Source organism: Cinclus cinclus, chromosome 11 (genome assembly GCF_963662255.1).
Source record: "Cinclus cinclus chromosome 11, bCinCin1.1, whole genome shotgun sequence".
In the NCBI taxonomy this organism is placed as follows: domain Eukaryota; kingdom Metazoa; phylum Chordata; class Aves; order Passeriformes; family Cinclidae; genus Cinclus; species Cinclus cinclus.
This window is the reverse complement of record NC_085056.1, coordinates 4,563,464-4,581,203: the sequence shown is the minus strand read 5'-3', so window position 1 is coordinate 4,581,203 and position 17,740 is coordinate 4,563,464. Positions and strand designations below refer to the sequence as shown.

At 40.9% G+C, this 17,740-nt stretch overlaps 1 protein-coding gene across 1 annotated transcript in view; it reads left to right on the top strand.

Moving 5' to 3' along the window:
* Positions 1-17,740, top strand: part of CMIP (c-Maf inducing protein) — a 130,293-nt gene that overhangs the window by 58,563 nt on the left and 53,990 nt on the right. Inside the window, exon 2 of the mRNA XM_062499914.1 lies at positions 10,271-10,396. Within this exon, the coding sequence (XP_062355898.1) occupies positions 10,271-10,396 (126 nt within the window). The remainder of the gene's footprint in view (positions 1-10,270; positions 10,397-17,740) is intronic.

Genomic DNA, 17,740 nt, shown 5'->3' with positions numbered 1-17,740 from the left:
TGCCAAAGGTGGGAGTGAAACTTGCAGCCATTATGCTGACACAGCCTGAAAGTTCAGCTTGTCTTAAAGGCTGGAGTTATTTTAAAACAGATTTTTAATCTGAAAGGAGGGACCGGGGGAAGTCACTCTAATCTAGTATGCAAAGATGCTGTTTTGGGAGGATGTTTTTTCATTGCATGTGTAACTCTCAAGTGTATAAGCCATCTCTGTGTTGGTTGATTGAGTGCTACACAATTTTTCTCAACAGCATTTTGTGGCTTCTTTATGGTCTGGGAATATAAGTAAGGGCAAGTAGACAGAGAGGAAATCCAGAAAGCTGATTTTTTTTTCCCCCCTGCAGCCTGGGAAGCACTTGCATTTCTTTTCATTTTCGGATTTGCATCACTAGCTGCTGGCTGTGTAAGTAACTGGGTTTTTCCAAAATTGTCATGCAGAGATGCATCTAGATGGTCTGGTGTGTTATGGGAGCCCCTGGCTCGTCTCTCTAGCAGGGAGGAAAGGTACATCTGTCTCTGCCCACGCGTGAGCCCTGTGTCGGAGCATGCAGAGGAAACAAGTGAGTGTGTCTTGTTGAGGGCTGAATCATCCTGTTGGAACAGAAGATGCTGTTGGAGGACTAAGGTGGCTTAGCTTTTCAAAACACTGAGAAGAGCAGTTGGTGATACATTAGCTCCTGATAAACAGAGCTTCTCTGGGAGGCATCTCTTCAAAGCTGTGTGGACTGGGATCCCTGGGGGAACTTTTGCAAGTTCCTTGGAATTCTTCTCCAGCCTTTCTGGAGCCACCCAGATGAAAGGGTTTGCCAGTTTCACAGTGCCTAATTGTAGGGCTGTTCTCTGTTCTGCTTTTCAAAGTGTGTCTGTGGAGATGATGATAAGGACACCTTTCTTGAAAAAGTAACATGGTAGACGATTAAATGTTGTATTGAAACAAAAAGTTTGCTAGTTGGGTATGCCAGTTTCATACCACTTCATTCTCCATGAGCACATCGTCTTTGTGATTTCAGCTAAATATGTAATTACTTTTTTTCTTAAGCCTTAAGTGTCACTTTCCTTTGTGTAGTACCCTTTGCATTGTGTCCTTTTGCTTAGTAAGAAAACTTAGAGAGGTGATTTAGGTTCTGACTGGTGTTCTGTGTCCTCTCCATTGTGCGTTTCCCAGTCAACTGACACTTTTCTCCAATATTTACTCTGATATTTCACTGCAGTTGCACTCTCCTTCTCCATTCCCTCACTGTCTCCTTCCTTCAGAGGTATTGCACATACTTCAGTCAGCTCTATTTAAATAGCAGCACTCCTTTCCAGTACAAACAGCCAGTCAGATGTTAAACAATGAAGGAGACCAGCAGTGGAGGAGGTGCCGGGTGGTTTCAGGCTCTGCAGGAGAGTTTCTTCAGGAGGGACAGAAAGGGCACTTTCCGTTCGTGTCATTCTGTAGTGCTGAGACACATAGAATCAGGGGAAATCACTGCTGCAGACATGAGAGATGAATCTCACTTAAAATTAAGCAGACCTGCCCAAGTTATTGTAGACGGTAAGACAGGTCAGACAAAGCACTGTCACTTTAAGCTCGTTTTCCCACCTCATCCTGTAGCAGAAGGTGATTCCAAATGGCTCTGACTCATCCCTAGGAGGTGCCTGTTGTTTGTTTTTTTTCTAATAACAGTGTGAGTTTAGTGAGACTGCCATTAGCAGGATATCTATAGCTTTTTTGAAGGCTCTGCTGCATATCCTTTCACTTCTTGATGTACAGCACAGAGCTGTATTAATATTTTTCCTGGAAGCTCAAGACCTCGTATTTTCTCCAAAAGCAGTGAGATTAGAGCATTCCCTATTTGGAATCCAGAAGCTTAGTTGGGTTACTGCACTCCCTGTACGTGCTCATCAAATTGAGATTGGATGTGGTTTCCTGGGAACTGCAGGGTTAAGGGTGCATTAAAAAGAAAAGGGAAAATTTGTTAATGGAAATTGTTTGACTGTTACAGTGTCTAAGGGATTCACTGTTCTACAGGTAAAAAGCATTGGCGTAAGTAATGTTGGAGAACACATCTTGAAATGAAAATCAGATCTCAGTGTATATTTTATTTATGTTACATTTAATTTTGCAACAATTTAATTTCTTGTAAATAAATGGTAGCAAGAAGTGAGCTGGTTATGAGCATTGAGGAGGTGGTGAGAGCTGTCATTACTGCAGAGTCCATGACTGAGATTCTGTATTTCTAATGGGACCTGAGATCCTGGATAGTTCAGCTTCTTACAAATTGAGTAATTTAAAATTGGATGGCCTTTGAGGTTTGACTTCATATTCCCAGGTGACAGAGGTGAGAGTGTTGCTTCCCTCACAGCTCCCTTTCAGCCTTTTTGGTTTGTAAAACCCTGAAATTTTCCATGGGAGGAGCAGATCCTTGCTCTGCGGATATGACCCTACTGATAACAAATGTGGTTTCCTTCTTCACCTTTTGTTGACCTAACAGAGATACTGAAGAGCAGACCTTTGTGGATCTGTAAACCAGAAAAAAAAACCACTGCAAGGATGATGTGCAATAGGAACATGCTCTTGCCAGTACCTGAACCAGTTCTGAAAAACCCAGCTGCACTGAGGTCTGTTCACAGTACACACCAGCTTCCAGTTTTTCAACAGCCTGATTATCCAGCCACCTTTGTGTTTGAAGCCAGCTGATGACCTTTCATTCCCAGCTCTCAGGGATGCCCCTGGTTAGAGCAGTCATTAAAGGGTGGCATTTTAATCTATCATGCACTGTGTGTGCTTGGTCTGTAATCCTTACTTGTAACCCTCTCTCCTCTCTCATTTAGCAGCACTTGATGCATTTCATGGAGTGTGACACAGCTGATTTGTTGAAAGAGAGAATTGATAATAGAGAGCAGCCTTGAACAAGGATGTGGTTTTGTTTTCTGTTAAATCATGGTTGCTATAGTGACCTAAGATCCGTTTAGCACTCAGTAGATATGTCATATTCTGGGCAAAAGTTAAGGATTTTTTGATATTCTTCTAACAACTGTCTTACAGAAGTAGGTATGTGTGTGTAGTCTTTCTGCCAGAAGTCCCCGGTTCTCTTGCTGCTGCTCCTGTTAGTACCTGCTGTGTTTTGGCTGGTGGTGCCCCTTCTTTGCTGAGGTAATTTCAAGGAAGTTGGATAAATAGCATACCCATCTTATCAAGGTTGGGGAGTATTTCTTCCCAGAGGAGAGTTTCATGGACTACAGCGATAAATGCAAAAGTACGGAGAACAGGAACCATGCTAAGGAGTGATTGTTCTTATGAATCGGTGACCCGGTTTTGGAGGAGGAGGAGGATGTTTTTGAAGCTGATTTACATGGTTGGAGTCAGGAAGTCTGAGTTCTTCTCCCACATCTCTCAGGCTTCTCATGTTTCCTCAGGTGGGATCAAGACCGTGGTGGAGCTACAACCTTAAGTGAGATTTTTCTTCTTCTCAGTTGGAAAGTGAGGGATAGTAATTCTGCTCTTTGAGTTCTTCACATTCCTTGGCATGTGTTGAGGTCTTCTGTGCTCATTTGGAGAGTTGCTGCTCCAAGCAGGGATGCTCCACCTGGCAGTGCAGTCAGGCCAGTGTCTGTGAAAGTCTCACTGTGTCTGGCACTGCTGTGTCCACCACAACTTCTCCCATCCACTCCTGATTTCTGGCCTGGGACCAATTCCCTCCTCTTGGCAATGATCCAGCAGATTTGGCCACTATCTCAGTGGCAAGCTGTGGTCAGCCTCCAGCTCTGCAGTGGGGCAGGAGCACCTGGCAGCATGTCCTCATCCCTGTTAGCAGAGGTCTGACAGCAGGAGGAAAGGTTTCGTAGATAGGCTTGACCTTAGAGCTTTTTTTTGGACACCAGCATGGAAACCAATTTAACATTTAGTGCTACTGGAAGTCTCAGGAGTAATTCCCTTGGTCATGTTAAGCTGGCCAGAGTGGAAGAGTTGATTTCTTACAAGTTTAGACTAGGTCATCTTGATAATGGGCCTCTTCAGAAAGTCTTCAAGCTGTGTCTTATTTTACTCCCAGAAATTCAAATAAGCAAACCTTCAGAAGTGCTCCTTCACCTGGGTTTGACAGTGAAATAGAAGAATGTCCTTGTTTAAGAAAAACCCCAATCTATATGAATTTTGGCTAAATAATAATTTTTTCCTGCTTATTTGACTCTCCTGTCATGGTACATATTCCATTACATGACCTTATTTTCCCTTTTTCTTAATAAAGAACTTCTGTTCTATGCTTTTAACTTGCTTCAGATCTGAATTAATTTGAAGTTCTTCCCACTGCTGGTGTCTGCCACACAGCTTTTGCATATTTTAAGCTGGTATGTCCTAATGTTGAGACCATTTTTTGTCTTGTCAGGTCTTTGATGGACAGTTTTGGCCTGTCCTTTTTTTAAAGCTCCGCAGAACTGATAATTCAGCCCCACTGCATATTGGAAGGGTTTTTTTTCTGCACAGTGTGGGGTAAGCTGTTTCTTACTGGCAGTTCTTACATTTTTATCAGTTTTGTAAGGTTAATTAATGCAACAGCCTCCAGTCTTGGTTGTCTTAAATATTTAGAGGAAAGAAAGAGATTTATGCACATTTTTGCTGCCGAGCTAGATTTGGTTGAACTTCTGCTGGATTTCTGAGTTAAGATTCCCAGCTGGTATAAATCAGCCAAGTTCCACTGATTTATTTTGGATGACCAGCTCTGTGGAGGATCTGGTCTTCCTCAATTAAATCTTGTCCCTGAACCTGAGCTACTTTGCACTTAGCATATGAAAATGGCTGCTGTATTTTTGTGTAGAGAACATAGGATACATTTCTGCTATCTTTTATCTCTGTGTAGCTATAAAGAAAGACAGGTGTGTGGTACATTTACACATGCACAGACATGCATGCATGTTTATACACCCAGTCACCCACACACAGAGGATTGTGGGAAACTCCCTCCCCCTTTTTCCTATCATCACTACTGAACTAATGCACTCTCGACTTTGATTGACATGGAACCTCACTGAAGATTTGGATCACAGTGTCAAAATTTGTTCCCATGTACCAAAAGTTTTCAAACATAACCAACCAAAACTCCACCAAGCATCAATACCCAACTTAGAGATACTTAGAAACAATGCAGCTCCAAGCAGAAACAATTTAGATTTGCCCCATGAGGACACCCCATGGATCCTTGGATTGAGTCCCCATTTCACTGCACAGAGCAAGTGGAATAATTTTTTGTGGTCAAACACATAAAGCCACCTACTTACCTGGAGGAGTGGGGAGGGAATGGTGGTGATGGACAGGTTGGGAGGCTGGGAAGTCTGATGGATTAGATGAGAATGTTGTTCCAATACAGCTCAGAATTACCTTTGTGCAGCTTTGGGGCAGAGTTAGGTGTCTCCTTGCTGTTAGGCTTTTTGTCTGTTTTGTTATCAGGTTAATCTCCGTGAGATTAATATCGGCTCTCTCAAGTCATTGTGTAAGCGTGGCAGTAAATTCTTCCATGTCAAGAAAAAGACAAATTGTACTGTACTGCATATTGTGGCATAGTACTACTAATTGCTGAACTTGATAAATGTCTTCTGATAGGTTCTGTATTAATGAGCAAAGATGTTAATTGCCCTTACCTGAAACACCTGTATTTGTAGGGACGTTCTCTGGAGTCATGGATGTCTTCTAACAGAGATTTGTTTCAAATCAGCCATTGTTTTCAGCAGTTTCAGAGTCCATTATCCTTCAGTATCAACTGAATAGTCTCTACCCCCATCAAAGTTTTGACAGCAATCATCTCTTCCTGTGTGGTATTTAGCAGGTCTGAATCTTATTTGGGTATGGAAAACTTACATGTGATACAGCATGCTCAGCATCCTGGGCTGCAGCAGGAGCATGGCTCATTCTTAAGAGCAGCCAAGAGAGAAATAAGCACCTGACAGCAGGAGAGAGAGGGTCTGGAGTAGCCCCATTTCCCCCCCCCCCCCCACCATCTGGAGTATTTAGTTGGGAAAATCATTCTCCGTTGTTGTTGTGTTGGAGGGAGTAGTCAGTCTAAATATGTTTTAATGCAAATAACCATCTCTATTTGGAGAATTCATCTCTTCTAGATGCTTTCTTTGGAAAATATGCATCTGAAGATTTACTGCATTATTATATGAGTAAGTGCATACAAGCCTCATATTAACAATGGACGTCATGTTTATTCTTTCCCTTTTAGAATTTCCCATGGAAACAAGTGGGCAGATTTTTGCATTATTAAGTAGTTTGCTACTGCTGACTTTTCCCAGAAAGACAAGAGAAAACCAGGCTTACGCAGGAGCCTACATGCTCTTTCAGTTTTGGGAGCACTGGATTCCCCTAAGATTTGATTTGTAGTAGGTTTTGGTGTGTGCCTATTCTGGTGTGAAGTTTCAGCGCTGTATGATTAATAAATCTTTATGGAACTGAAAAAAGACCAAGTTCTCACTGAGTTTAAAACGTACCTGATTTCCCAGGAGAGGTTGCATGTTTCCTTAGGGGGCTAAAGGCTAACAGGAAGAGAAAAATGTTTCCTTGTGGGGTTTTTGTTTGTTGTAATAAATTGCATTTTCATTTATGAATTTCTTACAGTTTTTCAGAACATGTTCAACAGCAAATAGCCAGAAGTTCAAACTGTATCTGTAAATCTGTAAGCTGATATATGTAGATTCTGTGGCCAAACTTTCAGGATTAATTTTGTAGAGCAAGGTAGAAAAGCCCATTATCTTGCTTAGTTTCGTAGATTTCAGACTTTTCCAGGAAATACAAATCTCCCTTCAAAAGTGACAACTATAAAAATAAGAGTTACTGTTTTCTTAAATAACGGCATTTTCAACTGAAGTTGACATATTAGTGCTCAAGATGATGTGGCTTTAGACTGTCTGATACCATTAATTAAACTGAAGCATCCAGGCCCTCAGCTCCCCCTTCCAAATGATGCTGCCCCTATAAGTTATGTTAACATACTATTTTCTGTTTCATGTTAGAAATGGGGCTGAAGGAGCTCAGAAGTAATCTGGCAAAAGCTGGATGGGTTCCCTGATCTGCCTGACGCCCCAGCCAGACAAATATTTGTACGGGCAGAGACAAAGTGGGTGGATGGAGGTGGGAATGCTGCTTAAGATTAGTATTGATGCCAGATGCTTCATGGTGACCCACTGAGAATCTGTCTCATTTTAGGTATTTTCAAACTTCTGAATCCACATTTCTGGTCTTGTGTGTTCTTCTAATTTATCTTTCCCATGGAGAGTCCTGGGGGTGAGGATGCAGCTTCTGGGGGGTGGGTGCAAGCAAGACCAGCTGCAACATGAGAACATGTAGCACTTGCACTGCTTATTTATCAACCACAATGATTCACTGTGATTGACATTCACATACCTGAATGTCAAAATAACCTGTGTTTTTAGAGAAACCAGTGACTCAGGCTGTGGTTTTACCTCAGGCCATTTCCTGATAAATGGCTGAACTGTGCTTGGTCTTGGGAAAACACTGCTGAGGAGCAGGGCTCTGTCCTTGTATGGGTGTGTGTGGAGAGATTAGGGAAAGGACACCTTTGTGTGGGGCTGACCTTCCCCTTGTGGGTGCCATGAGAAGTATTGTGAGCTCTGGGGACACTGAGGTCTGATGACAGCTCTGTTTTGGGGCTTCTTCAGGGTATTTCTGCCCAGCCCTGATGTGGGAGCATGGTGCTCAGTGTTGGACAGCACAATTTTAAGGAATGCTATACAGTGATAAATCACTGTGCTTTAGTCTCTCTCAGTTGTGGAACACAGGTGAAGCTGCCTATAACTGGTGTTTTCAGAACTGAAAATATTTCACTTCTTAGGACACAATGTTTATAGTGAAAGCAGAAGCAATGCGTATGATGATGCTTACAGACATTGAAGTGTATTTAGGCTCCTTATTTTTTGAGTAAGATGGCAAACAACTGTATATGTGTAGTATGGCTACATGGGTGGTGTGGACATGGGACCATATGAATGCTACATAAGGTACCTCATTGGCTTTCATTTAGAGTGATTGACCATCTGCATAATTCCATAATCTATCCATCCTTGGCAAACTGCAGAACTCTGCTCCTCCTTTCACAGGACTGTCCTGTGGGAAGAGGTGTACGCCTGGGATGAAGTCACTCGTTTATGGCTATAGAGCTGTGGTTGAACTGGCTCAGTTGTCTTTAATGCTGTCTAAATGGATGATTTAAGGTATAGGAGAAGCTTCTCTTGGGAACAGATTCTGTGAGAATTCCTCAAATCCTCTTTGAAGTTAATGGAGAGTATTAAGGGCAGTCAGCACCTTCTTAAAAGAGGAATTTAAATTGCTTTGATTCATTTAATTTTATATTTGCATTAACTGGTTCTGGATTTCTCCCTTCTCCAGTCTTTCAGAGCATGTTTTTGATAACTTTGCCCCCTGAGCATACTAGATTTTATGTTGGCTGTTTTGATATTTTTCCCTGAGTGTTGTAATGCTGATTACCAAAAGATCTTGGGCCTTTGGCTTCCTGTGAGAACAAGATAATTACTCTCCAGTAGGCAACACATGACGTACAGTATCAGCATTAAGCCACTGGGATTCCAGTCACTAGTGTAGAACAATATTGTGGGTAAATGAATAAGCAGAAGTTTATCATACTTCCTGCATAACAAAGTTTTTGTTAAAGGGGCAGTGAAAATCGTTTTCACCCAGGGCTGGTGCAAAATGAGCGCTGCTGCAACAACTGTTAGGGAAAAAGATATTGAGGTTGAGTTCTGTGGCTCACTGGGTTTTTCTTGCTGAAAAGAAAGGCTGAATTCTTGTAGCAGCAAAGGTGGGTGACAGGGCTGTCACTGCATTTTTGGTGGATGACGTTTATGGGCTTAGAAACATGTATGAAGTGTAGACTCCAAAGCACGGTTTCCAGATGCACCACCTACTTAACTTATGGAAGAAAGTTGTACCAATTAGAAGTAGAGACCTTCCAAATGCAATTTGCTTATTTCACACTCGCCCCCAGGAATCCTGGGTTGTGATTTAAAGAGTTGGCCCTGTTTGACCCTGAAATTGATGTGGTTTCTCCCTTGCCATCCTTATTTTAGGACTATCAGTTAAAAATAACTTATGTATTGGGCACAGTGGGAGTGAGTTTGAGAAGTTGAAGTTATATGTAAATCAGTAACAGTGAGAAAATAATTCACAAATGCAATGAGCTCTATTCTCTTGAAAGACATGGTCAAGTCTGTGGTTTATCCATGAGGTGGGATTAATTATTTTGTTATGAAAATAGTTTCTCTGCCACAGCAATACTGATCAGTTCACTTACGCTGTAGCACAGCAAAGTTAATGATGTCTTTGGAGGACCTCTGTTAAATATTCAATTATTTAAAAAATTTCTTGCATAAAGTGCAGTGTATGTATGCATACTCGATAGATACACAGCTGTAGCACTGTGTGTTTACTTAGTTTAAGACATAGTTTCATGTGTGTTTGCATAGATACATTTATATTTCAGCCTATTTCAGACATAAGTGTACTTCCCTAATGCATAAGAATTACAGGGGTGCTAACAAGGAGTTTCATGTTTAAGTTTGTTTTCCTGCAGCTATCAGTTTGTGTTATACATTTAATTGCAAAATACAATTACTTATTTATGTTTAATTATGAATTTCATTTTAAACTGGACATCAGTACTCTGCAGGAAACCAGTACTTACCTATAGGCCAAGATGAGTACTTTGGTTACTTTGCTTTTGCTTGAGTCTGAAACTTAAGAGCTGTATCTTTGGAGGCCCAAAAACCACTGTCAAATGAAGAAATCTGGATCTTGATGTGGTTGATCAAAATTGCAGCTGGGGAGAAGAAGGGAGGATGTGTGGAATAAAGCAACCTTGCTATAAGACAGTGCTGATCTGTGTGTGTGATTGAGATGCTTCTTCATGCATTGAAAGCATGTGCATGGTCAGAGCCCTTCAAAGCTCAGTTCAACCTGGAATTAAGTTCCATTGATTTTTGGGTCCAGGACAGTTTGATGTTTGTGCATTTCAGGCACCTTGGACTTTGCCTGGTTTTGTTTTAGTGTAAGTGACCTTAACACTTGAATGAGTTGGAAGAAGGTGACTGGCTGGATGGGTCTCTCTTGAATGACCTGGTTAGAAATTCTGCTTTTCAGTTAGATTTTGCAGATACTTTTAATACCAAGAGTCGTTTTCATAGTGCTATTCTTACTTTGGAATTGTGAAACTTATGATGGCTAAGTAAATATTTTTTTCCCTTTCTCCTTTGTTTTCTTGCAGCCAACTGGGTACATGGAAAACTCCATTTCCTACAGTGCTATTGAAGATGTTCAACTGCTCTCCTGGGAGAATGCCCCTAAGTACTGTTTACAGCTGACAATCCCGGGGGGTACTGTCCTACTGCAGGTACAGTATACATAAAAGTACAGCTTTCCCTCTTGCTGTGAATCCTCTTCAACTTCTTTCTGTTTCCTATGCATGGAATCTTAATTAGATGGACTCAGAAAAGGCAGAAAACTTGGTGCTGTCAAATTATCTAACCACCAGAAAATTTGCTCAGGGTGAGAGCTCTGAAACTCTTTGTGGTGTTTAACAGTCAGAATGGAAATTTTGGGCTACAGTGATTAAATCTTCTTGCTGAATTTGTGCAGCAAAGTAGTGCTCTGTGTAAAGGCACATTGATACGGGCCTGGGACAATTGTATTTTTACATATAGTCCTGTTCCTGCAAGAAAAAAAGTTAAAAGTTTCATCCTTGAATTCATATAGGAAGCCCAGAACTTGCACTGGGGCTGACAGATAGCTATTTTTAAAAGAAACTGCACTGAAATATTTCAGTACATTTGAATGGATGTCTGTATATGCTGGTTCTCTGAAGTGGTGTTTTCAAACAGAAGACACTGTGTTTACATTATTCCAGATTTCTTCATCCACTTGTGAGGCTTTATAGGGCCCCTTAGGTCACTGCAAGTTTTAATGACAGAAAAGCACTCCACAGCACTGAGCTTTGGAAATACTTTGGAATAAGTAGGAAAAGCTGCATGGTCCCCAAAGAACTTTGAAAGGTCATAACTTAAAAATACCAAACTGGCTGCAACTTAACTCTTGCATGGCTCTCTCTCATGTTTCTCAGCATTGTTTTGAACTTAGTTTATCTGTTACCCTTTGGGATTTTGCTTTTTCCGTTGATTATACAGCCATGACTATAGTGTATATGTATTTCATCCAGGTAGGACTATAAGGGGAAGGTAGGAAGACAAGCCATGATTTCCCAACAGCTGGATTAGGGTCCTCGTTTTTGTTGAAATATTCCTTCCTAATGCATTCATGGAATTAATTAGACAGAAAGGTGTCTAAATTTCTCAAGTTGGATGATTTTCTTGTGATAATTTTGATTCTGTTTTTTCCATAGATTTCCCTATTGGTGCTTGCATTTGTTTATATCTGTTTCAACAGATGGAATAGTAACACCTGTCTTTCCAAATTCTGTTTCCAAGTCTTTATTCTGTAGTTTATGGCAGCTGCCCTTTTTGGGTCTGCTTAATGGGATATAAGATAAAGCTTGAACCCACAGCTTCCTGCTGAGTGGAAAGGAAATTGGTAGGGTAGTCAGGCTGTAATCTGGAGCAGCCTGACATTTGTCTCTTTAAAAAAAGAAAAAGAAAAAAAACCCCAACAAACACATAAATAATGTTTGTGAAACAGCAACATCTTAGCATGGATACTTTGGTATTTTCTTCAAGAATATTGGTGTCCTTATGTAACCTCATTGGTACTCTTGAAGAAATAGACTGAGCTTGGACTTCTGTTTATTGTTGCCTGGCTGAGCACTCTGGATCAGATTACATTATAACTATGGGAATTTCAAGATAATTCAAAATATAAACTTTGAAAAATGTTTTTAATATGACTTGGTCCTTGGTGGTATCTTGATTTATCAGATGTGGTCAGATTAGAGGAACTATAAAATTATAAAATTTCCCTTATACAGTTGTAATGTGTATTCACAAATCCAAAACAGTTCTCAAAGTTATGTTTAATCTGCTGAAGAAATCAAGTTGAAAAAGCTGGATTTATGAAGTAGTTGAGTTCAACAGAAATTCTCTAGTATACGTAACAAAGAGTAGAGGTATCCAAAAGCCACTTTAACTGAGGAGCTGAGAAAGTAGCCCTTGCACAGTTCCGTTATTTCCAGGTTTGCGAGAGACTCCAGTACATCTCTGGGAAATTGTGACTTCTGGTTTTTATGAAATCATTCTGCCCTGCTATTCTGAGCAGCAGCATGCTCTGATGTAATGTCCAGCTCTAGTATCAGGAAGTGTATGATAGTGGAACAAGTCAAACTAGTCCAAAACATGTTCCCAGTACTGTTTATTCTGACCCGCACTTCTGGTGAAATCTGTGTTTTTATTTTTTTCCAAAGCCTTTAAATAAAGTGTGTCTGTATATATATATATATATATATATATATATATATATATAAATGTCTAAATGAATAGTTTTGACTACCCAGAATTTATTTATTTCATGAAGCAGTTTAGTACTTTGAATAAGGGGCTTTCCCAATTTTTCATTTTTGAGAAAAAATTAGGATTCCAATTTCTGCTTCACTGTAGGCAGCATGGATTTATGAAAGGCTGGTCCTGCTTGACCAACCTGACCGCCTCCTGTGACAGGGTGACCTGCTTAGTGGGTGAGGGAAAGGCTGTGGAGGTGCAGATTGGCAATTAGGAAAAAATTCTTCACCAAAAGTGTTCTCAGGGCATAGGCTGCCCAAGGAAGCGATTGAGTCACCGTGTCCAGAGGAATTGAAAAGATGTAGATGTGGCACCTGGGGACATGGCTAAGTGATGAGTTTGGCAGTGCTGGGTTAGACGGTGGATTTGATCTTAGAGGTATTTTCTAACCTAAACAATTCTGTGCGAGATGCCGCAGGAGAGCCCCTGTCCATGTTCAAGTTTTCATCCCCTCTGTCTGCTGTCACCAGGGTCTATTTCTGGCTTATTAGTGCACAGTAATGAGTCAGAGAGGGAAGAGTGCCATTACCTTTCCTTACATCATCCCCAAGCCCTCCCATGGCAACACTGACCCATCCCAACCTATTTTAACACATGAAATCTGACAGGCAGTGCCTGAGGTGATGCAGCTCCTCTTAGGAAATCTGATCATGCTAACAGGATGGGTCTACCTGGGTTTCACAGGAAGACCTGGTTCTCAGGCAGCAGACAGCTTAATCTGGGCTGGGTTCACATTTAGAAGTCATTTTCATGTGTGGAGTTCTTCCCACTCAGTGTTTATTGAATAAGCACAGTTATCTGAGCGTTTCACTGCCTGGCATTTGGGGATTCCCATTGTCCCATGAGGGAGTCATGGACAGTCAGGTTTCTGGGGATCATGGACTGTCAGTTTTCTAGACATGCTGAGGGCTTATGTTTTCTTTCCCCCTGCCAAATGATGTAATCCCTGGTCCTTTCCATAAGCAGCAATCAAGATCTGAAGATTTTTTTTTCTTCCCTCCAGTTGGAATAGCAGGTGTGAAAGAAGGTGTTGCTGAAGCTGGCTCATAGGCCACGAGCTCTTCAGGCCAGGAAATAGGGGCTAAATTTAGCTTTTGATAAAAGTGTGAGCTCTTTAGTATCAGGAATAGCAGGGCTTTCTTGAGCTGGGCTAGGCTTCTGTTCTTCTGCTTTCCCTCTGTAAAGCACAAGGTGTGATTATGGTGTTGAGTGGATGATTATGAGGAGGATGCTACCCTTGATAGTGAAATAACTGGGAGAACCTTTTGAAAGAGATTGGAAAAAAAAAAAAAACCTCACAGTATAATTTCACAAGCTGCTGAGCACCAAATGTAGGAAGAGTCCCAGGAAAAAAAGTTTTGGTATTTAATTTGTGGCAGTACTGCCTTGCTTCCCTGTGATCTCCTTTCTTTTTGCCTTAAATCCACTGCTTCCATCCCTGTCGCTCGTGTTGTTTTACTCATTTCTTGGCAATCGAGTGTAGTCAGAAGGAAAAACAAACAGAGCAGGAAGCCTTGACAAGCACAACAGTCACACATTCAGCTCAGTGCTTGACCATGCTGTTTGTGCCAGGGAGTCCCCACAGTCAATGTTTCCACTGGGTTTTCAGTAAGATTTTATTTTAGTCTCCTAGGAGAACCTGCCTTTTGTTTCAAGTGCCAGTCCAGCTGGTGCTGCTGGTGTGGAGAGGTCATACAAGGACCACAACCCCGCAGAGGCAGGGAATATTTTGAGGCGGAAAATGGCATTTCTAGCAATTCCCAGCAACTGTCTGTACCCTGGGTTAAGACAGAGGAGTGGCAGGTTTCCCTTGCAGGTCTCCCAGGTCAGAGGTGCAGGTCTGGGATTTGCATCAGCAGTGTGAAGGTTTTGTACAGCTGTGTGCATGCCATGGGGCTTGGCTTCCTGCAACCCTGGGACACTCTGCTGTTCATGTGGCTGATAAATGGGGGCAGAAAAGCCCGTGCTGTTTTATGAGTCCCAGTAATGAAAAAAAGCACAGCAAAACCCCCATCCTGCTGACCAGAAAGCAAGCGAGGGAGAATCACAGGATAAACTGTGCACCGTTATAAGAATCAAAGCCAAAATCTGGGTTGTCAGATCCCACTTATTGCCACATATTTTCAGATGGCAAAATCTCCTAGAAGCATATATGTGAAGGACACTGTTGCAAGGAAAACTTGGAACAGTTTGCTACATGGATAAACCTGTTCTTGTATTCTTCTGAAAAACACGCCAGTAGCAAGGGACGTTGTGGTGGTCATTTACTGTTAAAGGAATGGCTGAGGTCTTCATAATTTTTGGAATGCTCTGTTTCTTGCAGAGTTTCAGGTGTTCTGTTTCTCAGTAACAGGCAGGTTCCTATTTAGCCTTCTCCTTGCCTGAGTACAAATGATTGCAGGGGCTGTAACACTGGCATGAAACAAGTGTTCAGTTTCCTATTTCCATGAGCAAAAAGAAAAACCTGCCTTTAAAATGTTCACTGCTCTTTAACAGTAAACTTGTATTCCTACTCATTGACTAAGAAATGAAGTAGTTGGGGTGCAGAGCAAATACTTCCTTTTTCAACAGAAGTAAATTTATACTCATGTTGACCAAAGCTTTGCATGTGCAGGCATTTAATCTCTTGTACAGTTTTTCTCCTGTGAGCTGTCTTTTTAAAGCAGGAGAGTTTAATCCTATGAGTAAAGTTTGTAGTACAGCTGATCCCAGGTGGCTTTTCCTCTCTCACTGAACCTTTAGACCCCAAAAATGAGAATATAAAATCCTTCAGAACACAGTTCCAGGATCAGTTAATCTTAAAAAAAATACTGCCTACCGTAGATGTTCTTAAAGTAGATATTCTGCTTCCTCATTGGAATAATAAATAAGCCACAAGTAGTTTAATCTTCTTGCACCTTTTAAGAGTTTTACTGCCACATTTTCCTGTTTTCTGAAGTATTTTTCTACTGTGTTGTGGTTGTACAAAAACAATGTGAGGTCTTGATTGTGCAGGAAGCTCACTTGGACCATGTGTTACCCACTACCCTGTTAAAGCCACTGCATTTGAGAACAAAATTATTTGCGGAACTGGGGACTACACATACTAAACACACAAGGGGCCTAAACTATTATTTTACATACCTTTATATGTAAAATTGTATTGAAGTACAATGAAGAATTATAAGATCTTCATTGTACTTTCTGTCCTGTCTCATTTGCTATTTGTGACAACATCAGGCAAAACATTTCCAGCTGAATTTTTTTTTTAAGTTGGAAAAGTAGCTGTCAAAAGAGTGGAGTAGAACTGGACTCACTGCAAGGGTAAGGCTGAAAATAAGAGAAACTTTTCCTGTGCGGTCAGAATGCCTAAGGTAAGCCTGGTGTAAAGTATTTTCTGTCTCATTTTCTCCTTTTTATTGTACCCTAGAGCTGAACAAATATAGTAAACTACGCCCTTAGCTGCGGTAAAAAACTGTAGGTGTTAGTTCCCAGAAAGTGATGACTTCAGTGCAAAAAGCCTGGGTTCTGTCAGTGCAGATGAGATAAAACTGTAAATGTCTATGTGCAGCCCCATAAATGAATTGTTGTTCCCTCCACTGCTTTACACTGTGGTGCTCATTGCTTAAACTTCAGAAATGTTACTCACAATAACCTGAATGCTCGAGTAAGTCAATGCCTGCAGAGTTGGCTGGGCAGCTGAGCACCCACAAGAGCTTGGTGGCTCTTTTTTCATCTTGGCATGCTGTGAACTCACTCTTCCTTTGGTAAAAAAGAAATGCTCCCTATAGTGCCTTCTCAGTGTAAGCCTGAAAATGAGGAGGGAGGACCATGGGATGCTGTGCAAGAGTGAGATCTTTGTTTTCCTTTGCAAAAGATCCAGCATTTCCTGCAGAATGCTGTGGTTTTGCTGGAGTCAAGTGGCCGGAAGGGTGCACTGGGAGGATTAGTCCCTGCAGGCTGGCACAGATGGGGAATGCTGCTGTCAGACAGCTCCCTCAGGATAAGGGTGGTTGGGGTAAAGTATTCAGTCTGTGCTGAACATGGTGCAAAGAGTGCTGGTGAAATGGCCATTGGCCTTCCAAGCTTCTCCTACCGCTGAGTCCTGATCACTAGTAGAAGTGTGGGGATTCTTCTCTAAAGGTTTGTTTTTCTATTTTCTGTTCACTTTGTCTTTTTTCACTTGATTTTCCTGGGAAGTGGTCTTGAATAACAGCCCGTGCTCTGAGTGTTTAGAGTAGTTCAGATTCCTAACCTAGACCCAAGTGCCAGTTTGCTTGATCACTTCTCTACAATAACTAACTCGATGTGTAGACAGTGCTTGGTCCCACACTTGGAACCCAGTCACTTTGTTAATTTTACTTTTAAAATGCTTTCTGTATATTGCTGCCATAGAGTTGTACAATCTCTCCTTTGTCAGTTTTGATTTTGTGTCCTGCAACGTTCTTAATTTCTTTTCTCCCCTAGTATTTGCAGTTTACTTGTGCCTCCTCCTCTGCATGATGCTGTTGTCCTCACTAATAGAGCTCCAGTCACTTCCACAATCTATCTACATATAATATTCTCTAGTTATTTGCAGTGGTCTTAGAATCTGTACTACTGACATCATTAAAATAGGAGAATACTCAACAGGTCTCAATTTATGGCATTTGCTCTTACTTTCAGACAGGGACTGAATCAGGTTGACATTTTACCTCTTTGAGTGAAATACTTCTTTCCTCTAGAATAGTTTTGATTTTTATTTAAATTACAATATCTTAGTTTGTATAGTTCCTATAAAGTCAGTCTTCCTAAGTTTTGTAAGGATGTAGTGGATGTGTACCTTGCAGTATTATTGGTACAGTTGCTTAGTATACGTGAAGCCTACAAAAACCTTCAGTTTTACTTATTCTTGAAAGGGTTTGATGCTAGAATTTAGAAAGGAGGTTTTTTGTTCTCCTGCATGAACCAGTTGTCTCCTTTAAAAAAGAAAAAATGTTCAGTTTGAAATCAAATTTTTTAAAGAAGTCTATTGAGGTTTTAGAGAATTCTCTCTGTGCAAAGATAAGAAATACCTAAATGCATTTTCTTCATGTCTTTTCAATTATGTTAAAAATATTCTTCTACCTTTTGGTGGCAAATTGTTTTTTGACCTTTTCATTGTATTAAAATATAGCATAAAATATATTGAATTGAAATTTAATTCTATAACATACAGGTAAAAAGTCTGTCTTGTGTTATAATGCCCACATATACATAAAATCTTGTGTAAATAA